The 25,836-nt window shown below is 39.8% G+C and overlaps 1 protein-coding gene across 2 annotated transcripts; it reads right to left on the bottom strand.

Annotated features, from left to right (window-relative positions):
• Positions 1 to 1,198: 1,198 nt before the first annotated feature.
• On the bottom strand, positions 1,199 to 16,719 carry LOC141502178 (uncharacterized protein C3orf62-like). Of its 2 annotated transcripts, none has more exons than XM_074206796.1 (5): positions 16,559 to 16,719; positions 15,626 to 15,775; positions 8,338 to 8,438; positions 5,556 to 5,822; positions 1,199 to 1,673 (listed from the first exon to the last, which is right to left on the bottom strand). In XM_074206796.1, exons 1-4 carry the CDS (start codon positions 16,627 to 16,629, stop codon positions 5,557 to 5,559), a joined length of 588 nt encoding a protein of 195 aa, XP_074062897.1. In that variant the 5' UTR covers positions 16,630 to 16,719; the 3' UTR covers positions 1,199 to 1,673; position 5,556. The 2 variants fall into 2 exon arrangements, with proteins under 2 accessions (XP_074062897.1, XP_074062896.1); XM_074206795.1 differs by having other exon boundaries at positions 5,561 to 5,822.
• Between the last annotated feature and the right edge of the window lie 9,117 nt (positions 16,720 to 25,836).

Genomic DNA, 25,836 nt, shown 5'->3' with positions numbered 1-25,836 from the left:
AGGCCAGATGATTAGGCTTAGGGATGGAATTGGGGGAGAGTAAGAAAAGACTCTAAAGGGGTATCTACAGCCTTTGGGGGGGGGTTCTTTGTAAAGATTTCAGAGCATTCCGAAGTACCAAGTTGATCCCTGGGTTGCTGGGTTGGTACAATACAGCATGTCAAGACCCATACCTGGTCCCATGTTTCCCAGAGGAAAGACACTCTGCTTCAGGGATGTTGCATTTCATGCTTTTCTATTATTTTGGGCCCCTCCTTTCATAGAGACAAGCCCTTGGCCCTTCTCAGATAAATTTCTGCTAGACCCAGCAACACCAAAATACTCAGAGCAACACATCTGTGGCAACAAAGAATTGAAAACAAAGTGGATGTCCATTGATTAGAGAATGACTAAACATATTATGCCACATGAATGTACACAAATGGAACATTGCTACACTGCAAAATCATGAATGTTACAGTAGTTAGAGAAGCATGGGAAGACAGATATGACCTGATGCAAAATAAAGTAAGGAGTATCAAGAAAATTGTGTGCCCAATGCTTCCAAGGATGTAAACAGAAAGAACAGCAACAACAACAAAAAAAATCAGACAGGACAGAACTAAGCTTAGACCCAGATAAGAGGTAAGAAAATGGAGCTCTTTGCCTTTTTTGTAGAGATGGAGGACTGTGGGTCTAAAACATTGCATAAATTCTCAGACTTGAATGGCATGGTTTTGCTCTGCCGCTTTTTTTTCCTTCTTGGTTACAAAGGATAATTCTCTGGGAAGGACAGGAGAGGGATATATGGGGAAATAAAGACAACACAAAGATAAAAGATGGAAAAATTATACTTCTCCAGAAACCTTGCAGTATGAGGAAAGAAGCTGAGCCTTGTTGAGGACTTTAGAACACAACAGATAGTAGTTGTTGGAGGACTTTCTCTGGATGTTTTAATATCGTTAAGTTGATTTAGGTATCTCTTGCTCCTTACTATCCCTAGTTCACTTCCTTTTAGGGTGAATATGTCCTTGATGATATCTTCTATGACATTTCTTACACAGAAGTCATCATTAATCTATCTCATACCACATGACTCTTGCCACCTTCCAAGGACTCTGGGTTCACATCTGTACAATACGATTAGGTATAACTCATCTCTGGGTATTTGGTAACAGCATCCCCAACTCCCACATCAACATTCAGTATACAATGTGAGCATAGGTATGGAAATCTTTTATTTTTATACACAGCAAATGCATAGCATCAAAAAAGACTCAGAGTATACTTGGAGTAATTACAGAAAGAAAAATAATCAAAAGTGAAGACAGCTTCCTGAATACAATGTTGCTTAGCAAATATTTCCCATTTACCTTCTACCAGTGTTCCCTGAGCAATTCACAGCATTATCATGGAGGGTTGGCAAGGTGCAGGTCTCTTGGAGATATGGCTGCATGAACCACATCTCCACATCAGTGTTTCTTTTCTTTCTCTAGAGGACATGCTACTAAGGAAATGTACTTCCAGGAGGCTTATTATCCAAACTATTACATTCAAGAATGCTAGATCCTTTGGAAATGCTAGAGCTTGCATAAAACAGTCAGAAGACAGAAGAAGGCAGCCAGGAACTGGAGATCCTCATTCAGGTTCACCATATGCATCTCCAGCTAGTCATCCTTTTCTATTTTCATTTCCTGAAAGCCCAGGATAGAGAAAGAATGAGAAAGGAAAGAGGGTCATGTTCAATGGAAACTGGTGAAAATGATCAATGAATAAACTCTACCCACTTCACCCCTTGGAAGCAGTCACATTCCCTAGGAATCAAAAAGGAACAGTTCCCTGTGTCCTCTCAACAAAGTGCGAGGGCACATTTTATTCGATTGCAAGGTGCAATGGATCCACAGACAAAACTCCATCCTAGGATAACAAGATGATCGAGGATTCCCTGATCAGTCCATTTTACAGAAGAAATGGGCAGTAGCCTACGTAGCCCTTCACACATGTCTTTCCAGTGTCCTTATTTTTGGGAATGAAGGGAAAGGGATTGCACATTTAAATCTCACCTATATAAATGGTCCAATGCTGTGCTAAACTTTAGAAATATTATCTCCTTTGATGCTAACCAGTCTGAACAACAGCTGCTATGAATATCCTCATTTTACACTTAAGGAAACTGAGGCAAGCAGAGGTTAGGTGACTTGCTGAAGGTCACCCAGCTAAGTGTCTGAGGATGGATTTAAACTCAGTTCTTCCTGACTAATTCTTCTGAGATTGTTGTGTATGGTGATTTCTGGCCTTAGAGAACTAGGAAGGGCCATAAAGATTGGCCACCCCAGCTCTTTACAGGTGAGAAAGCAGAGACCCTGAAGTTGTAACTTGTCTAAGGTTTACCTAGGGAGTAAGCAGCAGAGCAGGATGAAAAACCAGGTCCTCTGACTCATAGCACAAGGCTTTGTCTTTTATTCTTGTGATGTGGTTCCTACCAGCCTCCTCTATCTCAACCTCAAGTGCAAGCTAGACTGATGCTTCCTGTGTCTCCTGATGCCAAACCCAAAGCTTTTTTTTTTTTCTCAAGAAGTAAATTCTTGCTAAGTCTAAGTAGAAACACTGGAGTTTTTCACTGGTCAGGCTTGACTTGGAGTCCCATTAGTAGTATGGACCTCCCAGAGTGCTTGTCCAAGACCTGTTCTATGAAGGTTGGGTGTGGAGTTGACAAATTGCAGTTTCACAATTCCCCATTTATTCTTCAAGCCAATTCAAATCTATTTTGGTTTTCAAACATAATTATACTTCAGTGCTTCCACAGAAACAGATCTCATATTGGCATGCCAAAAATTTTGTGTGGGATGTGGGATGATCAAATGACACAAAACCATTTAAAAAGTTAATCAGCTATTACTGAGGCTGACAGTTTTACATTTTAGAAATTTATCAAAGTCCTATGGTCCCAGGTCCCTTAAAGATAAAGAGATCTGGAGACACAGTGCTCCAATCCCATGTCCTCTGAGGCTATTTCCTTAGGTTGAAAAAGTTAGCATGCCCAGACTTCACCTGGAGGGGAACTACTGCTGGGTCATCATAAGGACTTCTGGGATACAAATTCCCAAAGGGAAAATTCTCAAGGTTATTCCCAGAATTGAATTTATCATCATTTCTTTTCTTCCCTGAGGAACTGGCAGATTTCATCTATTTATCCAAATAAACCCCTCTTCTGTAAATCTTTTTGTGGCGGAGCTTCTCAGGACCCATGAAATCAAAGGGCTTCCTAATTTTCCTGTTTGTAGGTCAGACACTGGGCATTTCTAGCCTTCATTCTATTTTGGTCTTTGGGTTCTAAGTACAATCCATCCACTCTCCTACTATGAGTACAGAAGACCACCATGGGGGATGAGGAAAAGCCCCTCAGAAAAGTCTGAAACTCCCATTTCCAGAACTTAGATTTGGATCCAGCCCCTGTCTATCTCTCGCTGGTCCTGTCTCTGTCTGCTCCTGTCTCCCACTTTTCTCACCATCAGAGCATGAGGGACAGTGGTTTGCCTTTTCTTGCTCTTTCCTGGGAGAAGGTGGCAGGAGCACTAGCCTCAAAAAAGAAACTGTGTGTCAGGGAAGGGGCATGGCATGAACTCAGGGCAAAGGCTTTCTACCATCAGCCTGGGACAGACCGCAAAGGTTGAGCTGGATATGGGAATTTGGCCTTTAGATTTCTTGAAATCTCTCTCTGTCATCCTCAGCATGCCCACCAACCTACCTGCTTCTAAGAGAGATCTTTTCAGTTCAGTTCCTCACACTGTCCTCATGGTATCCCCTCCTCACCAATTCCCACCCCAACAAATTTTCACCTCACCACATTCCCAAACACCAGGATACCCCCTCCTCAATCACCCTACCACCGATCTCTGGCCCCCAGACAACAGGGGCTGTAACCTTCTCTCCATGCTGGGCACCCCCCTACCTAGCTCATTCCCCTCCCACATACCCACATACATAGGCCTGACCTGCAGGTCCCCAGTGTAGGCATGTCTGGCAATGAGACCCATGTGCCTAGGTCCACAGGCATGTCTGGGTATACACCAGTCACAGGCACCTGTCTGCCTTCAGTCCCTCCCAAGGAGTCTTCTGACTCCTCCACAGGTAGCTCCCCATTTCACTTACTTCCAGAGTTCCCATATCACCCCTTAGTGAGTCACAAACTTATTTAGGGCAAACATTCAGCACAAGTTGCAATGGTAGCCCTACCTATGATCCTCTGATGAATCTGAACCCTGTGTTAGGCCTTTGGAAGTGTTAGGGAATCCCTTCTCATCCTGGACCCTAATAGGACCCATCTACCCTGAGGTCCCTGCTCCTGCTCTCAGGTGGTTAGAGAACATGATGAAGCAACCAGCTCAGTGTGCAAGTGGTAGCCTCAACAAGCCCACCCTGGCTGCTTGGTCATTCTTTTATTCTTTTGTTTGCAAGGCAATGGGGTTAAGTGGCTTGCCCAAGGCCACACAGGTAGGTAATTATTAAGTGTCTGAGGTCAGATTTGAACTCAGGTACTCCTGGCAGGGCCAGTGCTCTATCCACTGCACCACCTAGCTGCCCTCATCCTTTTATTCTTAAAGGCTGTCTTCTTCTTCACACAGAAAGGCATGACTCGATGGGAATTAGGGAACTGAGGGAAGCAAGCTGCCAGGACAGGGGCCCTGATGGCCGTGGCCTAGGACCAGGAAGAATGGAAGGACAGAGCGGCTCTGGGCTCACTTCCATTCAGTCCTTCTTGATACCTCTGACCTTGGGCAAGTCACCTGCCCTGTGTCTCTCTTCCAGCCCTTCACGCCAAGATGCTTATGGCCCATGGATTGGGGTGGGGCACCTGGGCAACTTCCTCTTCTTTCTCCCAAAAAGCCTGGACAAGACTCAGCAAACCCAGGAGGCAGGGAAAAAAACAGGATGGAATGAGGAGTCCACCTGTCCAGCCCAGGGCTGACTTGGGTGATGTTCTTTCAGCCACACTGTCCTGCCTGCTCACACTCCAGACCTGGGCTTTCCTCCCCACCTAAGGAAGATATCTCCTCCTCTGAGATATCTGTGCCCTCTGAGTGGGATGCCCTCCTCTCTAGGTCCAGAAAGTTGGACTCATCACCACTAGGGAGACCTGCTGGCCTCAGACCATCATTGAGCTTCCTTGTCAGAGTGCTGGCCTCTGAGGAGTCCAAGGCCTCAGTTTCTTCAGTTCCAAATGAGGTTAGACTAGTACTCTCAAGACTCTTCCATCTCTAAATGGACACCAGGCTTGCTAGGGATGCAGCCAATTGGGAGAGAACTAGTTCAGAGGCCCTTGGCCAGTGGCTGTATTTATAAGCAATTAAGAAACAGATTGAAACTGTTAAGGGACTTTAAGAAAACCAAGAGTAAGAAAAACACTATTGGAAAATAAATATAAAATCTAAACTTGGGTGAAAGAAGGATAGGGAAGAAAGATCTGGGAAGGAAAAGGTGCAGGAACTGATGTGACTGTCTGGGACAAATGCCTTCCCAGCTAGACTGATTACCACAGCAATCAAGGGAAAAATCTAAAGCTAAAATGAACGAACCTTACTTAATGTGATGTTTAAAAGAGGTCATCAAATGATAGTCTTCTTCCAAATCCAAGATGGTTTCTATTATTTTCTCATCATCCAAAGTTGGCTTTAGGCAGCTTGCTTCTGCTTCCATGGCCTTGGGCATATTCTCATCCTTGAAGAGGGCCAGGAATTCCTCTTTGAAGAGAGAACCTTCTGAGCCACTGCACTCCCAGTTTAACTCATTTTCAATTTCTATCTTTTCAGTCAGTTCTTCAATAGTTTCCATGCTTGTATGGTCTAAAAAATATTGCATTAAAATGTGAATAGACATTCTGCAAGTTTTCAGTAAGAATGAATTGTTCTGAGCAGTTCAGATGATCTACTGGGATGGTGAAACAAATCTGGCCACCCTTGCTCCAGGCTTCCATGTTTAACTCAAATTCTGTAACTATCACCCTTAGTGCCAGAGTAAAATGGGGCTTTTTCCTGGTACAGAAAAGGCACAAATGGGAATATTTGGAATTACCAATATTGTTTCTGAGAGCTTGTTTGACGCATTTTCATGGTTTTACATGGACTGAACAAAAAATGGGCAAGCATTTGTTTGTGAACTGGAAGAACAGAGAGGACACTGGTTCAGGTATCAGTCATGACTTGGGTAAAGTTGACTGTCTTCTTCCTCAGCTTCTTGCTGTTCCCTTCTCCCTCTGACTCCAAAATGGGGCATCTAAAAACCTCCCAAACCTTCTGCTTTGGTGATTCTCTTGGGTTGTGGACTTAGAGCTAGAAAGTACCTTAGAAATCATTGAGTGCAGTACTTCTCAGAGAACTGTATGGACCTTACACTGGCAATCCCATGTGATGTAGAGAATTATGAATATAAGATGCTGCTAAATTTTGCTAATGCTCCATTCTGCTCCTGAGAGGTAAACTGACTTCTAATGTTTCATTGTTAAATGTAAAATTTGTACCATTCCTCATTCCTCTGTCACCCAGCTTCTGGTTCCCAGTTACCCGACCTGGCCCATTGACACTGGTGTGCCAGGAAATGACATGTTAAACTTAGAGGTCACATACCTTGGGACTGGAAAGAGTATATTGGAGTATACCTGACCTAGGTGCTAGACCACTCCCTGGCCACCCCTTGTCCAACCTACTAAAGAGTGTATTTAAGTGCATTTAAATATAGGGTGTATTTAAGAGGAAGCACTGCCCCTTCTTGTCGCTTCTTGATTCTACCTTCCACCCAGCAGGATGGCTTTCTCTCATTCTCTTTCTTAGGCCATATGCACCATGGTCTCCCCATGCCACATGGCTGGGACTGGCTATCTCTCTCACTGTCCCTGTCTCTGTCTCTCTGTCTCTCTCCCTTCCTCACCCACATCTTCACTCACTCTTCACCTAAACTGTCCTCAAAGTGCTTACACAATGTCCAGGAGTTTTACCCTGTCATAATTTGTAATAAATCCTAAGCAGTTTTTTTTTGCAAGGTAGTGGGTTTAAGTGACTTGCCCAAGGACACACAGGTAATTATTAAGTGCCTGAGGATGAATTTGAACTCAGGTCCTCCTGATTTCAGAGCTGGTGTTCTATTCATGTGCCACCTAGCTGTTCCTCCTGAGCAGTTTTAAAATCCCAGGGAGCATACAAATTCCTTAGGCTTTCAGTAACCCTTGATTTCTATCCTTAATTGGCAATCCCAAATCTCATTGGCAACACAGACATATGTAGGAGCAGATTCCTTGAGAATCTAAGGATCTAAACCAATTGACTCATTTTACAAAGAGGAAACAGATGTAGAGAAGTGAGTTGAAATGAGAAACATTTTGTTATACTCAAATGAAGTTATTAGGTGCTGTGAGGTTCTCAAAACGCATTGGTCTGCTATATTTTTTGAAAGGAATAATACAGCAGACTTTTCTAAACCAATTATTTACAATCTCCCATCTGCCAAACCTTTTTTTTATCCCAAGCAAAAAAGTGATATCTCCTTTAATCTATATTGCACATGCTACCATTGTCTTCTGATAGCATAACTTTGATCATGTTGATGAAGAAGAAATATTAAGAAAAATATTACCTGTGCTCACCTGGCATGTTCTGTGGGTGGGGGAAATGTTATACCTGGACACATTCTGTGGATTTCTGATTTCCATCCCATTGTTAGCTAGATAAATAACTCCACTGTGGGACACAGAGACCCTAGTGGAATGTAAATGTCTTAAGTCTTTCCCCAAGCTACCCCTTACTACAGAAAGCGAGTACCTAGATAGGTAGTAGGAAATACCTCAATCCCTTCTGAGATGCAAGTCCACTATAGACATTAATTGGCTTAAACACCTCCAGTGGCTACACTGGGCCATATGCCCTAGAATGCATTTCCCCAATCTCTTCCTTCCATCCTGCTACCTATCCTTCAAAGGTCAGCCCCAAATCCACCTCTAAAAAACCTTTATGGATTTCCCCAACCAAGGAATCTTCCCCCTCTTCTACCAGGGCCTCTACCTCTCTTACTGTACTCATCACATTCTTCTCTTTATATTTTGGATATTGGAAATTTGTGGCCACATCATTGCCCCCAACTCAAGAATCCCATCAAGGATCCCTCATTTTCCAGGTCACGTTTCAACTGTTCCTAGAGGACAAGGTTCCTGATGACCAGATCGCTGGCTTTAATGTATCCTATTCTTTTTAGTTTAAACTAGTAACAATGTTCAAATTAAAAACCATGAGATTGACTTTCTTTATTGTCTCATTTTACAGATGAGAGCCAGACACACTGTCATATCTCTGAACATCAAGGAAAACTCACCAATCATATCCAGTAGATACTCTATAGTTTCTGCGGATTCTTGGTGGGAATTGTTGAAAGGACTGTTGGCTTCATCATTCAAATATCTATCCACATCTTCCCTGTTCCCCCAGAAGGGGAGGACAAAAATGATAATATTTTAGGTTCATTATTCAATAATATACTGAGGGAGGAAACCAGAATTATCAAATAGAGCATTGGGGCAAAACTTCTGGTGATCGTAAATAGTCAATGTTAATCTGAATAGAATAAAGGAAGCCTAAGCAAATAAATGAAAGGGCAAATGTAACAAAAAGCAACATGTGATAGTGTTGGGCCAGTACCATTAATGAATTTATTAATCCTAACATTTTTAGCAAAGTGCTATTCTGATTCATCCCAAACCTGACTAACAGTGAGATGACCCACATAAGCTAGAGACATGGGCACTGAGGGTCCTGATGGCATTAAGGACCAGATTTTGCTTTGGAATAGGAGAGATGACAATGGGGGAGCACATTCAGTTAGTACTTAAAGATGAAGGGGCTTGTAGGAACATAAGGATGGGTAGGAGAGACAGGGCAGAGTACCTGGGGACCTGGCAGGTGTGCAGAAAGGAGGGCAGAACAAATCTGGAGAAATGCTTTCAAAAAAACTGAGACCAAGGGGAATAAGGAGCAGGAAGATAAGGAAGAACTTTTGAGGTGTCCTTGATGCTATGAAGGAAGTTTGGGAGGAAAATGGGTTGTATATATAACTTTTGGTTCTGTAGCATGAAAAATAAGAGATTTGGAATACTTAACCACCCCTCTCTCTGTATTCAGACTTTCAAGGCAGGTCAATGTCTAGGATTCTTAAATACCAAACTCAATTCAAGAAATATCTGTCAAGCACCTGCCAGGTGCTAGGCCTGGGCTATGCTGGGGAAACAAAGGCAAAAGTCCTTGCCCTCTAAGAGTTTACATTATCCTAAATCAGCAAGAACAGAATTGGGAAGCTTTAATATATTTTTCTTGAACAGTCTCTAGGGATAAGATGAAATGATCTAGAATATCTTTTCCAACACTAATCATATTATTCAGCCTTTGCCTTTAGAGAACCTGAGGCTCTCTACAAGACATTCACTTTGTATTTTTTCGAAAGTGTCGGTTACAAAGAATCACTCAAATTTTTTTACATTATTTTTTTTTACAAATAGGTCTCCCCATATCAGCTAAGGGAGTTCTAATGATCTAATCCCCAAACTGATAGGCACAGGAGTTTTTATCCACTCTGGTTTCTTCCCCTCCCCCAACACACTCCTCTGATGATGCAGGGAATTACAGACTTAAGAGATTTGTAATTGGAAACAGATTTTTGTAATAACTTCATACTGTTAAATTTTGTAAAAAATATTATCTGCTCCTGTGATGTAAATTGCCTCCTATTGTTCCATTGTTAAATGTAAATTTGTAACATCTCCTCATTCCCATTCCCCAAATTCCAGTGTTTTTTCTAGTCACATAGAGGGGAAGGGATGTCCCCCTTTGCCTACAGTCTCCTTACCCTTATGGGCAAGACTATAAAAATGTGGTCTAGAATACCCTTGTGGTATGTAAACTCCAGATTCTTAGCCCAGTCACCTCTCCCTGACACTCACTCTCTCTCTCTCTCTCTCTCTCTCTCTCTCTCTCTCTCTCTCTCTCCCTCCCTCCCTCCCTCCCTCATTATTTTGAGAAGTTTACAAGGTGATACAAGGTTCTTGGTACTTCTCCAGGAGGAGAAAAGATTTTAATCTTTGCAGGCTTGCATAATAAATCCTGAGCAGGTTTTTTATAATCTCAGGGCTGTTCTTTTATGATTTTAAATTGGTGACACCCCTCTCCCCAACATTAGGGGCCCACCAGTTTAATGATAAATTGAGTATTCTGAACAGAAGTTGCAAATCAGAACTCTTAAAATGGAGAGATCTGCCAGCCTGTCTCCCTCATAGCTGGAATTACAGACATGGGTCACATCACCCTTTAAACATTTCTTCTAGAAATAAGAAACACCTTAAAATGTAATCCTTAAAATAACATATTAATAATCACCTTAAACTTTCTTTTCCCTAACTTTCCCCACGCCAGTAGCTCTCAGAAACTGCCTTTCAGGTACAAAACTCAAGGAATATATCAACACATTTTCCTTGCTGGTCCAAGAATTTTGGGGGGTTTAAGATATGTGACTTCTATTTAGTGGGATATGGTTTGGTACAAAGTCAGGGTTCTCATTTTCAGGAATACCAAAAACAGAAGTAAACTGACCAAAATAGCAAGTGGTGTAAGGATGCCTTCTTCAAAGAAGTTTATTCATCAAAAGAGAGAACAAGAAGGTGAGGTGCCCACATCTGATTTCTGCTGACCTGGGCACTCTAGAAAATGACTGATGCCTTCAAGAGATAGGTGGCCTCAGACTCATGTAAGATTAATGATGGTACCTGGATCCCTTGTAAAGATGCACAAGCTGGAACATTTGTTCAGGGAAACTGGGATTATGAGTTAGTATAGACTTGCAAGGAAAGTGCTGAAATGGCCATTTACAAAAATAATGATTTAAGGAACATCACTAGGTATATTAGCTATTCTTGGGGTTACTGGTCCAATGGCACAAAATCAGGAATTTAGTTTGATCGATTTTGGAACCAGGAAGACCTTTCTAAAGATATTTCTAGGGTGGCTAGGTGGTGTAGTGGATAAAGCACTGTCCTTGGAGTCAGGAGTACCTGGGTTCAAATCTGGTCTCAGACACTTAATAATTGCCTAGCTGTGTGGCCTTGGGCAAGCCACTTAACCCCATTTGCCTTGCAAAAAAAAAAACTAAAAAAAAAGATATTGCTATAAAAACTTGCAGTAGAGGGAGGTACAGCAGCTTTGGAAATGTACCTATTATCATGATGATTATATGGCCTATTTAAGAGGGCCCCTTGGAAGTAAAGAGGAACAGTATTATCTATTTGTTGGAAACCATATTCCTGGAAGACCAACTAGCACTAGGGGGACATTATTGGCTTTGTGGGACTACTGCTTACACCCAGTTGTCTAAAGAGTTGGTCAGGGAGTTGTTATCTAGACTTAAGAGCCTACTCCCTGGGCACAGGATGGGAGTTGGGACTATGGAACACCAGTTTATATCTTGAATAGACTAATAAGACTCCAAGCTGTAGTGGAAAAATTACCAATCACACAGCTAAGGCCTTGGACTTACTGACTGATCAAGCCTTGCTAACAAAAAATTGGTATTAGACTACATTATGGCTTAAGGAGGAGGAGTCTGTAGTAAACTGAGCTTATCACATTGTTGTCTAAAGATAAATGACAATGGGAAGGTAGTAAAAGTTATAACCAGGGATATCAGAAAGTTGGCACATGTGCCAGTCCAAACATGGACAAGCCCTCCTTTAGTACCTCTTTGGATGAATAGGTTTACTAGTTCATGGTGGAAACATTTACTGGGTATCTTACTATTGGCCCTAAGTGGATTAGCCATGTGTGTCTCCCATGTATGAACCAGTTAATAACTCAAATAGTACAAAATTCTATCAGCAAATTAGGACTGGTGGATGGCTCTAATAAGGAAGAGGTAAAAATATTGATAGAAAAAGTGAGTAGTACTATCGAAGATGATTATGAATTCGTTTGAGGAAGACTTTGCTGGTGAAGTGTGAAGACCAAGTATTTATTTAAAAGAAAAGGGGGGACTTGTGAGGAATGAAGGGTGTTGTTGGTCTTCACAGGGTGTGGAGGGGGGCCACTTAGGAATCCATTACAAAGGGGGAATGGCCCCAGTCAATCACAAAACTGGGAGAGTTCTCCTAATCCCAATTTAAAAATGACAAACTAGATTAGAACAAACTAGTCCTTAACTGATCAAGAATAACCTAGTCTTGACCTCCTTTGCACATGCTCAAGGAGATCTATCTGTTCTTGCTCCTTAGTATAATGAGCAGGGTGGGGAAATGTATAGGAACCAAGGTATCAAATTAGATTTGTGACCTCAGCCTATGGTTGGCATGAAGGGGCAGGAACAAAGTCTTTCAAAGTGCATAAAAGAGCTTGTATGTTGGGATCTCCCTGCCCCTCTCTCCCACCATGAGAGAGGTGTAGCCATTTTGTTAAGATATCTTAATAAAAACCATTTTAATCACTCTGGACTAAGTATTCTCGAGCCATTTATAACACTACCATGGCATGGCCGCACTGCCTGTATCAAGGGAAGGCAAAGGGCAAAGGGGCATTGCCTTTACCACCAGAGGGCCCAGGATAAAGAAAGGACCTGGCTGAAACTTCGGGCAGCCAGGCCCAGGCAGGGCTGCCCATGCTAAACATGGGGCAGGCCCCCCAAAGCCATACCCTGAAATCAAGAGGGAGCCAAACTGCCATCCTAGTGCTTTGGAATAGGGAGGGAAGGGCAGGAGACAAGGCCTGGAGAGAAGTGCTCCTGGTCCTTTAGGGGAATCCTTCATCTCCTGGAAGCCAATCAACAGCTCCTGTGGAATTCTTGGGATGGGGCTATTTGACAGCTCTGGAGGGGAGGGGTGGAGGAGCTGCTCCTGGAGTTCTCCCTAGGCTCAGCATCAGCCCACCTTCCTCTTACTGTACAGCAGCAGAAAACCTCTTTCATTGCCTGGCTTTGGTTCTATCTATAGGTTGCATCCAGGGGACCAGCTGCTGACCTGGCATATTTGGGAAAGAAGGCCAGGGACAGAAGCAGTGATGCCGGTAGACTAAAGGAGCCGAGATGGGCAGTCCTAAGCACAAGAGAAAGGCAGTGGCAGTGAGCCATCTAGGGAATTTCTTAAGAAGGAAAAGATGGAGGAGAAACTGAGTTTGTGGCCTAGAAGCTAGCACAGTGGATTGGGAGTGGTATTTCAAGGATGCTGACAGGTTTCTAGTGGGAACAGAAAATATCTTTGGCATATACATTTCAAAACATAAAAGCACCAGTCCAGGTTCTATAAGTCAAATGGTGTCTTTGCCATCATGAAGCAAAAATAAAACAGGGTCCACAGTCCCTGCTTCATGGCAGCCTCTGCAAATAGAGCAAGGCAGTTGAAGCCAAGGAAAGTCAGATCCCTGACACCAAGTGGTGGGCCTGAAATTCAGAGATCAGGACAGAAGACCAGACAAAAAAGAAAATGGTGCCCCCAACAAGACAAAGTTAAGAGGAAAAAGGGTGATCTGCAGTTTTGTCAGAGGAGAGTGCCTCCCCTCCTCTCCCAACAGAAAGGGAAGAAAGGGGAATACATTTCTTTCTATCCAATCCAGCTATGCAACTAAAATGGAAAGAGCATTGGCAAGGACCAACTTTGCTTTTACCAAGTGGTTCCTTCTCAGAGTTGATAGAAATGACAAGGAATTCTTAGTTATAGACCCTAAGGGTAAGCAGGGAGGAAATATTACCAAAATTACTGTCTCCAGGGAAAGAAGACTCAGAAAAAAGGAATCCTCAGCAGGCTTAAAGTTGGGGAGATTGTTTTTAGTTATAGCTAATAAAAAAATCCAGCTGAATTTAGTATCACAGTACTTCAATCTGATGCAGAGAAGATTGGATTGGAAAAAAAATTTGTAGAAGGAAAAATATTATTTGTATCTATCTGCAGAAATCTGTTGTTCAAAGTGACTCCATTCCAAAATGGGAGTAATCTTAAACTGTTCATTTTTCCTCCAGCTTCCCCCTTCCCCCAGTTTCCAATTTCTAGATACCTGACTTTCACCATTGATGAGGCAAGCTTACACTAGTGTGACAGGAAATGACATATTGGACTTAATAAATCATGCACCTTGGGACTGGAAGGGCCAATACATGACTTGCCTATTGGAGAATATCTGAACCAGGTGCTGGACCACTCCCTAAGTGCCACCCTTTGTGCAACCCACCACAGACATACATTTAAGAAGAAACACATCCTTTCTCTCTTCTTGACCTTACCTTCACCTTGTAAGGATGAACGTATCTCTCTCTCTTTCTTAAGTCATATGCTCCTGGCCTAGGCCCTGATGGAGAACCATGAACCCTTATGCCATGTGGCCAAACTAAGCCAGTCCTTATGGCTCTGTCCTCTCTCTCTCTCTCTCTCTCTCTCTCTCTCTCTCTCTCTCTTTCTCTCCCTAAGTTTAATTAGCCTATCCTTAAAGTGCTTACTGTTTTTCCTAGGAGGAGAAAAGTTTTTAATCTGTATACTTTGCAAGCCTTCTATAATAAACCATGTGTAGTTTTAAATCCCAGGACAGTATGTGGATTCATTCACTATTCAAATCAATCTCATTCTTAATCTTTCAATCTTTAATTGGCAACCCCAATTTCACCCATAACAAATTCCACACTGATTACAGTAGTCATTAGCATCTAAATATATCCCAAGCTAGGGGAGAGGATAAGAGATTCAAATATTTAAAAATCTACACTTATTGAGATAGTTGTCATTTCATTCAGGAAATACCAGAGGAATGCAAAATCAGAAATCAAAACAAACATTTTCTTCAAGAGAAAATGCAGAAGTTCTTCAAGTAAATCTGTCAAAATTCAAGAATAGCAGATCAAAAAAGTGACCCATTTCACTTAGGGGGTATGTTTCCCTGTGTGTGGGGCTACAAAGGCACCTGGCAAAGAGAAATGAGAAAGTGGAAACATGAGGACTTTAGAAGAAAATCTATTCTGATCAATACAGTGAGATCACTACTGCCAACAAACATCTGGGTGCACCAAGAAGAGCTATACTGGAGATTTTCCTGGAGAAATATTCATCACACATACTACCCCTCTTGTGATACTTCAGGTATTCAGGTGATACTTCATCCTGATTTTACCAGCCAAAAAGAAATAGAAGAAAGGAGGAAGAAGGAAGAAGGAGGAGGAGGAAGAGGAAGAAGAAGAAGAAGAAGAAGAAGAAGAAAACAAGAAGGAGGAGGAGGAGAAGAAGGCGAAGAAGAAGGCAAAGGAAAAGGAGGAGTAGGCAAAGGCAAAGGGGAATAAGAAGGAGAAGAGGATGAAGAAGAAAAAGGAGCAGAAGAAGGAAGAGGAGTGAGAAAGAGAAAAGATGTCTAACAACTTCCTGGATAAAGCGGTTCTAAATTTTTTTAAAATGATGTAATGGTTCTATAATGACAAGTTAAAGTATGATTTAACTATAGTCATAATTAAAGATACATTTACATAAGAATAAAGTGGTTTTTTGTAACTCCAGGCCATACAGTGAAAATATTTTTTGGCCAAAGTTCCTTTCCCAGCTGCTCTGCTACAGGATTTCCTGATTGTGATTCTGTTTGATATAGGTATTAAATAATCATACCTTGGTGGACATTCAACCACTGTGTCAAGCTTATCCTTACAGCATCGGTTATATGACAATTTCTTGAGATGAACCATCAATATTTTTGGGAAGGACCACAAGCCGAATTTATCTGTAGTCTGTTGATCTGTCTTATAGTCAGGACGATACCTGAAGAGGAAATAAATATTCTCATTTAACTGGTATCACTCAATGGCTATAGAACAAACTGACTTTATCAGGAAAATATTTAGACAAAGTTTAAGTTACCACCATAGTCACCAGGGTCACTGGTCCCCCCCCCACCACCTCCACATAACTACCCTATGAGAGCTTCAAAACACTCACTAAATCTACTCCATACACAGATAGGTACAGAACAGAAATTTAAGAAATAGATAAACTAAGATCTTTTATATAAGCAATGTTGGCTGATTCCCTTTCTTTTCTGCTCTGGAGAGTAGAAAGCATTACTTCAGCACCACATGAAGAATAATAATTTTGTTATTTCCAACTCTGGAAAGCACAACCAATTCATAGAGAAAACATAACTTGCCAGGAAGTTACTTTCAAACTAGTGTTTACAATCCCCAATGTAAATGAAAACATGCCTCCAATAGTTCACTGATAAATACAATGGCTATGACTTTAAGCAGTGTGGGCATGCTCTCCAAAGACACTTAGCAAACAGGCTTCACTAATTTTTTCAACCTAAACATTCATCAACAATGCCATAGCCAACTGAGAGATAAATTGCCTTAATCTTAGTGAAGCTAGTCGGTGGATTACCAAGCACATTGCTAGATCTGTCTTGGCAAGATCTGCAAGAACTTACCCTGTGCTATCATATCTAAGACTATCAGCAAGTGTGTGCAACCACACACACACAAACACACCCATACTGCAAACACCTTTTCCCTCCTTCCCACACTCATTTCTCAATGAACCACTAACCAGTGATCCTGCTGTCCAAGGGATTCCACAGGCGTAAAGAGTGCTATATAGTCCTGGTGAGCCACTGTCATTTTTTCCTTCTTCTTCTTCTGAGGCTGGAGCACACTGTTATGCTTGTCACAAACCTGTTAGAAACAGAGTGGTTAAATTTGGTAACACAAGGTTCTCCAGAAAACAAAAAGAAACTTCAATCAGACAAGGCAATATATGTTCCTTTTTGCATTGAATGGAATGTACTACAGAAATTTTAACAATGTTGCATTTGCCATCCTCAATTTGAAACCCACATTTAATATGTTGTCCAATGGGAACATATATTGAGTTACTGTACTGTCAACTGAATTGGGAAGACAATCATACTATTATTCAAAGATGAAAATCCCTTTTTCAAACCCTATTTGGAATTCTAAACTTAAATTTCTTATCCCAACATTTGTGGCAGAAACCCTGAGAAGACAAATCTCCATTGATAGGTCTGCTAGGCAAACTAAGTAACCTCCCTCTGAGTCTAGTTCAGTGTAGTGAAGACACCTGGATTCAGTGTCTCAATCAACAGCCACTGTGGAAGGAACTATGGAAGAGGAGGACAGTATTTCCATTCCCTGCTCACTGACCAGCAAGAGATGAGCATGCTTAGGTGACTGCTTTTCAGGTGATGGGAAAGCAGAGAAGGATCAAAATCAAGAACTAACTTTGGCACCAGCTACTCCCAGAATTTCTCATCACTAGACCCTTCCCACTCTGGCTTGTTCTGAAATCCCCCCATAGCAGGGAGCTTCCTCATTGCTCTGAACATCCCTGTCTATAGGTTTGTCCAGGTCTTCACATGATATACATGAAAAACCCAAAATGCCTAACAAGTATAGGTGAATGGTATTTTATATATGCATGCCCAGTTGATATTCATAAAATAGCCTTAAAAGGCCATAACATTCATGGCCCATTTCTCTTTTTTTTTAGAAAAAAAAATCATGATTTGATAGTCAATTGAAGCTTACAAAGTGCTTTTAGCAAAATAACACTGTGAGGAGAATAATGCAAGGATTGTACCATTCCACAGATGAAAAAATAAGACAGAAATGTCAAGTAATATTCTCCCTCCCCCACAACTCAAAAGTTACTAATGACTCTATAAACAGTGTCTCGAGGGCTTTCTAAATCAGCACTGTCTTCTTTGCACTCTTCTCTGGTTCTCGATGTTTTCCTTGTTCTTCACTCAGCCAACTAATCACAGGATCAATCAGAATTCTTTTTTAAATAGGCCACATCTCGCAAATAGCCCTGTGGGATAACAATTACACTGAAACTTTTTCCTCAGATAAAACAGGAGCAAGTTCCTTAGAAAAGATCCACATATTAGAAGAAGGATGGTGGTTAACACAGGGATCATAACTTTTTCCTTTGCTTACTGGGGGACAGGGGAAACAAGCTCCTCTTTGTGGTTTTTTTAGCAGTGAACTGTAAGGGCCATAGAATGTAGAACTAAGAGAGATCTAAGCTTTTTACTATATCAATATTTAAGGGAGCCCAATAATTTTTTCATATTATCTCTTCAATTTTCCAAGGCAGTTGTTTTTGATATCAGATATTTTACATTTTCTTCTTTGAGTTTTTCCATCTTTTGATTTTGTTCTAGTATATTTTTCTGTCTCTTGGAGTCATTGAACTCTGATATATTCTTGTTTTCAAGGACTCCATTTCTTGGGTAATACTGACCATTTTCTCTTTTAAGTTATTTATTCTACTTTCAATTCTTTGTTCCAGATCTTTCATTTCCTTTTTTTTATATCTTGTCTCATTACTTCTAAGAATTCACATAGTCCCTGTGGAAAATTCATTTTTCCTTTGTTATAGAGTTGGGATACTATATTTCAAGAAATCTTAAGTGAGAACTGCCCAAGTTTATTAGAACCAACTGCAGAATAAATATACAAAGAATCCATAGGTCACCTACTCTAACAAATCCCCAAATAAAAGCTCTAAAGAATGAATCTAAAGGCAAGGAGTCAGTACCATGTCAGAATCACACAAGACTTCAACGTAAAATGAGAAGAAATCTTGGAATACAATCTTAGGAAAGGCAACAGACATAGGTTTACTACAAAAAGTAAAATATCTGCAAAACCTGATGCAATTCTATATAGGAAAAACGGATGTTTAGTTCAGTAGGATATCTTGAAGTATTTTTGATGGAAAGCCCAGATCTGAGTAGGAAGTTGGAATAGAAACCTATGAGGTCAGAGAAATCTAGAAAGGAAAGGATAAGAGATGATTTCATAGAATCTTAGGTAGTATGAATCGATTCAAGGTGAAATAAGCAGAATCAGAAGAATTTGAAGAAACTATTACAACGATGTAAGGAGAAGCAACTTTGACAACAATGAATACAAATCAAACAACAAGCTAGTCTGCAGAAGACCTGAAAATACTCTAGAGAGTGTTACCCTCCTTCAGATAAAAGGGATGGACGCAAGATGCAAAAAAGTAGCAGATAGTTTTAGACAAGATCATTATATGTATTAATTTTGATGGTTTCACAACTCCAACCCTCCCAGCCCCACTTTTTCTTGTTTTTATTTGGAAATAGAAAAGGAGGTTATCAGAAGTTTGAATTAGTAAATAATATAATAAAATTAATACTGTTTTAAAGGGCCATTGTAATATTTTAAATTCACACATGGGAAGTTCAACTAGTAACTTGAGAAGTAGAACTGTTTTTAAATGAAAATGCATAATTGTAGCAGTGGGATACATAGATGTAGTAGTAGAATACATAGTTTCATATGCATTTCTTCTTTTGGCATGCTGTATGTATGGAAATAGTCTTTATAGTGTTTAAACATAGTAATAATTTTAAAAACTTATAATTCAGCTATTTTTGAAGATCATTGTTTATAAACCTGTTGTGTTCCAAAATGTACACTGCTATTTTGTCTCTCTTTGTCTAGTTCTATTACCTTAAATTTAAATACTACCTAATTCTTTCTGCATATTTTTTCATTTGATCCGCATTCTAGGTCTCTGAAGCAGGTATGACAGATACTATTGTAATCATTTATTGGAGAAGGAGACTAAAGCCCAAAGAGGAGGAAAAACTTGTGACGGGTCACAAAGCCAGATCCAGAATTCAATCCTGCCTCATAAGATGCAATACCAGGCCAGGTGCTCCCTTTACTAAACAACAATACCTCCACCTTACGCATTTGGAATACAAGACAAATAAAAGTAATTAGCGAACAAGAAGTACACATATCTTTCCTTCAATGGATTGGTGTTTTATGAACTGGAGGACCTAGATTCAAGTTCCACCTTTGCCATTAACTTGCTATGTGACCCTGGAGAGACCATTTATTGGACCTCAGTGTCTTTAGCTATAAGTGAGAGGAATAGTCTTTAATGTCTTTCCTATTTCTGATTCTTTGACTTTCAGGGAAGAACTGGTCCATGAAGAAGAAAAATTAATTTGACTTTGAATAGGTCCCAAAGTCAATCAACAAAGTAAGTAGCTTCAGAACTGAGGCTGTACCTCTTCCTAGACAAAGTATGCCGGCTACTGAGTTGAAGTCAGGTGCTGCAAGTCTTATATTTAAGAGTCAGAAGCATGAATTTGCTCAGTTTTGTAGCATAATGGAAGCAGATTCCCCACTGTTTCTGAAGCTTTCTGATCACATATTTGTCCCTGCAGTCACCAGCACTCATTGAAGTTAGCTGTCATTACTGAGATCGTTAGAGATGAAGGATGTACATCCAAATACAGAGAGAGCATCCACTAGGCTAAAATGGAAGGGAAATCAAACCTTGTGGTGAAGTGAACACCAACCACATAGGAGCACACCAATAAAAAGAGTCATCCCTTTTTAAGGATTGCTTGCTTGGGAGCTACTTCCTTCAAAGACACAAATGACAAACTATCGATGCACTCACTGGTAATAATCATAATAGTCACAATAATAATTAGTTAATATTTTACATAATTATAAAATTTTTAATGTGTTTTACAGAAAACAGAAAATATTCTGTATTAGAGATCATCTCTTGGCTTGACTGAGCCTCATGAAAAACCTAATAAGTCCTGTCAGTAATACAGATGTTATTAACCTTCATTTTACAGTTAAGGAAAAAGAAGCTATGAGAAGCTATTTTTTTCCATATTCCTATAGTCACTAATCATCTAAGATGAAGTTTGCACCAAGGTATTCCTGATTTCAACTCCAACACCATCCACTAGAGTATGCTGCTACCTTTTGAAAGCATGTTGTGGCTCCCAAAATCCATCTGTTGCTGACCAACTATCTGGAGTTGCCTGAGTTTGCAGTCTGTTTCTGTGCCTTCTAGCTCAGAATATATTCCAAAGTTTATATTCTACATAACCCTAGGAGAAGGAAAGACCATCTCCATAGCACAGGAAGGCACTAGAGGATGACATCTATGGAGATGTAAAAGTATTAGAGAAAGAAAATGAACTCAATATTAAACCACTTTAAATGTAATTTAATGTTTCACTGACTAAAAGGTATTTTTAGGTCGGACAGCATGCCTTTCCCAACTACTCTCCATTTTCTAAGATAGAAAACAAAATGATTAGCTTTCTGAACTCTCAATAAATAGGAGTTTGTTGTCAGCTTTGAAGAAAATTATGATTTAAAAATATGTATGAGACCCTCTGTAGTGGGATCCTGAAGTGAAAAGTGGAAAGCGCTAAAGAAATGCTCATAGCTTCATACTAGTACACTAATTCCTTATGTCTGAATCTGTCACCTATCAGGGACTTCCTTCTGAGTAAGGAAAAGGCAAGGGAAAGGGGAAAAATTTCCCAAACTGGGTCTCTTGCTACTTCTGAAGAACTATCTGACTCTCTGGGTCTCTTGCTACTTCTGAGTCTCATGATTTTCTGAGGAACCATCTGGCTAAACCAAATGCCACCTGAGGTCTCACTGTCAGACTAAGAGATAAATACAGAACAGTATTTGTTTCCCTTCAGGGTCTACCCTCTTCCTTCCTCCTGGATCTACCTTCTTCCTTCCTCCTGGATAACCTAGGATTTCAATACAACCAAAGAATTCTTGACTCTCAATGGGTCGGAAAGCATTATGAGTAATAGATGGGACCAAAAATACAAGAGGAAACAAAGGAGTTCAGAAAGCAGAACTGCTCTGAAAATTCAGTAAAAATGAACATCAGGGGCAGCTAGGTTGCACAGTGGTTAGAGCACCGGCCCTGAAGTCAGGAGTACCTGAGTTCAAATCCAGCCTCGGACACTTAATAATAATTACCTAGCTGTGTGGCCTTGGGCAAGCCACTTAACCCCATTTGCCTTGGAAAAACTAGAAAAAATAATGAACATCAGTGGACAAGTAAGCACATATGTAAACAAGGTCTGAAAGCCAGCAAAGGTGTCAATGGCTAGGAGTCACTAGCATTATTAGAGTTCTAGAGCCTATCTGAACAAGAACTAGGCTTTTAAAAGAAAAGGAGCCAAGCACTGAGGGCTCTGTCTGAATGTGGAGTACTCTCAGATGAAGACCTGAGCCAAAGTAGCTGGGAACCCAAGAGGGGCACTAAAGCCTCTTATAAAATGTCCTTAGTACCCTGGTGCAGGGATGGTTTCATGAGAAAAAACACACACACACACAAACACACACACACACACACACACACACACACACACAAAACACATGGATCCCTTTGGAGTCAAGTATATAATGAAGTTGCTAATAATTGGCTTAGGAGTACTGGGAGACTATCTGTACAAATCAGAATTATTGGCAAGTACTGGAAAAGTGGGGAAATTAGAGAATCTAAACCCCCTCCCTGAACGATGGTCATGTATTGGGGACTTTGATCTGTTCCTTTCCCAAGGAAAGGGTTGAGGGAGTGAGGTAAAGGGAAGGAATGTTAAAGTCAGTGACTTTAGGATTAATTTGGAAATAAGGCATAATTCAGGAACTTTGGAGATAAGAAAAGTATCTTCTCAAGCCTATATTGAATTATGCATGAAAATATAGATAGGGAGGTATTTTCACAAGACTGTGTTTCAATGATGTCAGGACAAATGGGTAGGGAGGAAATTTTTCCTGGCTGCATTTCTATAGCAAAAGTTCTCTTTCATTCTTTCTACTTTTTAAAGATTTTATTTATTTTGAGTTTTACAATTTTACCCCCAATCTTACTTCCCTCCCAACACCCCCTACAGAAGGCAGTGTGACAGTGTTTACATTGTTTCCATGGTATACATTGGTACAAATTGAATGTGATGAGAGAGAAATCATATCCTTAAGAAGAAACATAAAGTATAAGAGATAGCAAGATCAGACAATAAGATATCAGGTTTTTTCTAAATTAAAGGTTATAGTCCTTGTTCTTTGTTTAAACTCCACAGTTCTTTGTCTGCATACAGATGGTATTCTCCATCGCAGACAGTCCCAATTTTGTCCATGATTGTTGCACTGGTGGAATGAGCGAGTCCATCAAGTTTGATCACCACCCCTATGTTGCTGTTAGGGTGTACAGTGTTTTTCTGGTTCTGATCATCTCGCACAGGATCAATTCATGCAAATCCCTCCAGGCTTCCCAGAATTCCCGTCCCTCTTGGTTTCTAATAGAACAATAGTGTTCTATGACATAGATATACCGCAGATTGCTAAGCCATTCCCCCAAATGAAGGATATTTATTTAATTTCCAATTCTTTGCCATGACAAAAAAAAAAAGGGGCTGCTATGAATAATTTTGAACAAGTGATGTTCTTAGACGTTTTTCATTATCTCTTCAGGGTAAAGACCTAGTATTGGTACTGATGGATAAAAGCATATGAACATTTTTTGTTGCCCTTTAGGAGTAGTTCAAAACTGCTTTCCAGAAAGGTTGAATGATTTCACAGCTCCACCAACAATGTATAAGTTCCAGATTTCCCACAACCCTTCCAGCAATGATCATTGTCCTTTCTGATCATATGGCTTTTTTAAAAATTATGACCCAGCTCTCTGTATATTTTAGAAATGAATCTTTTGTCAGAAATACTATTTGTAAAGATTGTCTCCCAGTTAACTACATTTCTTTTGATCTTGGTTACAGTGGTTTAATCTGTGCAAAATCCTTTTAATTTAATGTAATCAAAATCATCTAGGTTGTTTTTATTAACTACTTCCCTTTCCATAGATCTGACAGGTAATCTAGTCCTTGGTCTTTTAACTTGCTTATAATATTGTTTTTTTTTTTTATATCTAGATCCTGCATCCATTTTGATCTTATCTTGGTATAGGGTGTGAGGTGCTGGTCTAATCTAAGATTTTTTCCAAAATAACTTCCAATTTCCCCAACAGTTTTACCGAAGAGAGAGTTTTTATCCCAATAGCTGGACTCTTTGGGGTTATCAACCTCCAGATTATTATAATCATTTCCGAATATTGCACCTAGTCTATTCCACTGGTTCACCACTCTATGTCTTAGCCAGTACCACATAGTTTTGATGACTGATGCTTTATGATATAATTTTAGATCTGGTAAGGCTAAGCCCCCTTCTTTTGCACTTTTTTATTGAATCTCTGGAACTTCTTGACTTTTTATTTCTCCATGTGAATTTACTTACAACTTTTTCTAACTCATTCAAGTAATTATTTCAAATTTTGATTGATAGGGCATTAAAGAGAAAGTTTAGTTTTGGTAGAATTGTCATTTTTATGATATTAAATCGACTTATCCATGAGCAGTTGATGTTTTCCCAGTTATTTAAATCTGATTTAATTTATGGGAAGAGTTTTGTAATTGTTTTCAAAAAGTTTCTGAGTCTGCCTTGGTAAATAGACTCCCAGGTATTTTATATTGTCTGAGGTGACTTTGAATGGGATTTCTCTTTCTGGCTCTTCTTGCTGTATCTTGCTAATCATATATAGAAAAGTTGAGTATTCATGATGGTTTATTTTCTATCCTGCAACCTTGCCAAAGTTGTTAATTGTCATTAGCTTTTTTTGGATGATTTCTTGGAATTCTCTAGGTATACCATCATGTCATCTGCAAAGAGTGAGGACTTTGCCTCTTCCTTCCCAATTCTAATTCCTTCAGTTACTTTTTCTTCTCTTATTGCTGAAGCTAGGATTTCTAATGCAATATTGAATAGTAGTAGTGATAATGGACATCCTTGTTTCACCCCTGATCTTATTGGGAATGGCTCTAGCCTCTCCCCATTGAATATAATGAATGTCAATGGTTTCAGATAGATACTACTTATTATTCTAAGGAACAACCCATTTATTCAGACACTCTCTAGTGTTTTTAGTAGGAATGGGTGCTGTATTTTGTCCAAAGCCTTTTCAGCATCTGTTGATATAATCATATGATTTCTGATAGGTTGGTTTTGATTATTTATACTAAGAGTTTTCCTATTATTGAACCAACCCTGCATTCCTGGGACAAATCCTACTAGTTCATAATGTATTATCCTAGTCATAACTTGTTGTAATCATTCTGCTAAGATTTTATTTAAGATTTTTGCATCTATATTCATCAGGGAGATAGGTCTCTAATTTTCTTTCTCTCTTTTGACTCTTCCTTGTGTGTGTATCAGCACCATATTGGTGTCATAGAAAGAGTTCGGCAGAGTTCCATCACCACCTATTTTTCCAAAGAATTTATATAGAATTGAAACCAATTGCTCCTTAAATGTTTGATCGAATTCACTTGCAAATCTGTCATGCCCTGGAGAGTTTTTCTTAGGGAGTTAAATGATGACTTATTGAATTTCTTTTTCTGAGATAGGGTTGTTTAGGTATATAATCTCCTCTTCATTTAACCTGGGAAACTTATATTTTTCTAAATATATATCCATTTCACTTAGATTGTCAAATTTATTGGCATACAGCTGGGCAAAATAATTCTGAATTATTACTTTAATTTCCTCCTCATTGGTAGTGAGTTCACCTTTTTCATTTATGATACTAGCAATTTGGTTTTCTTCTTTCTTTTTTTACTAAAATTGACCAAAGGTTTTCCAATTTTATTGCTTTTTTTTCCTAAAACCAAGATTTTTTGTTTTTGATTTTATAAATTTCTCCTTTAATTTTTAGAATTTCTAATTTGGTATTTAATGGGGGGGTTAATTTGTTTTTTCTCTAATTTTTAGATGCATATTTAGTTTATTGATTTCCTCTTTATCTAATTTATTCATGTAAGCATTTAAAGATATGATATATCCCCTGACAGCTACGTTGGGTGAATCCCATAGGTTTTGGTAAGTTCGTTCAATATTTTCATTATCTAGGATAAAAAAAAATAATTCTTTCTA

Source organism: Macrotis lagotis, chromosome X (assembly GCF_037893015.1).
Source record: "Macrotis lagotis isolate mMagLag1 chromosome X, bilby.v1.9.chrom.fasta, whole genome shotgun sequence".
NCBI classification, from domain to species: Eukaryota; Metazoa; Chordata; class Mammalia; order Peramelemorphia; family Peramelidae; genus Macrotis; species Macrotis lagotis.
Note: the sequence above shows the minus strand (reverse complement) of the source record. Positions and strands in the feature narration are given on the sequence as shown.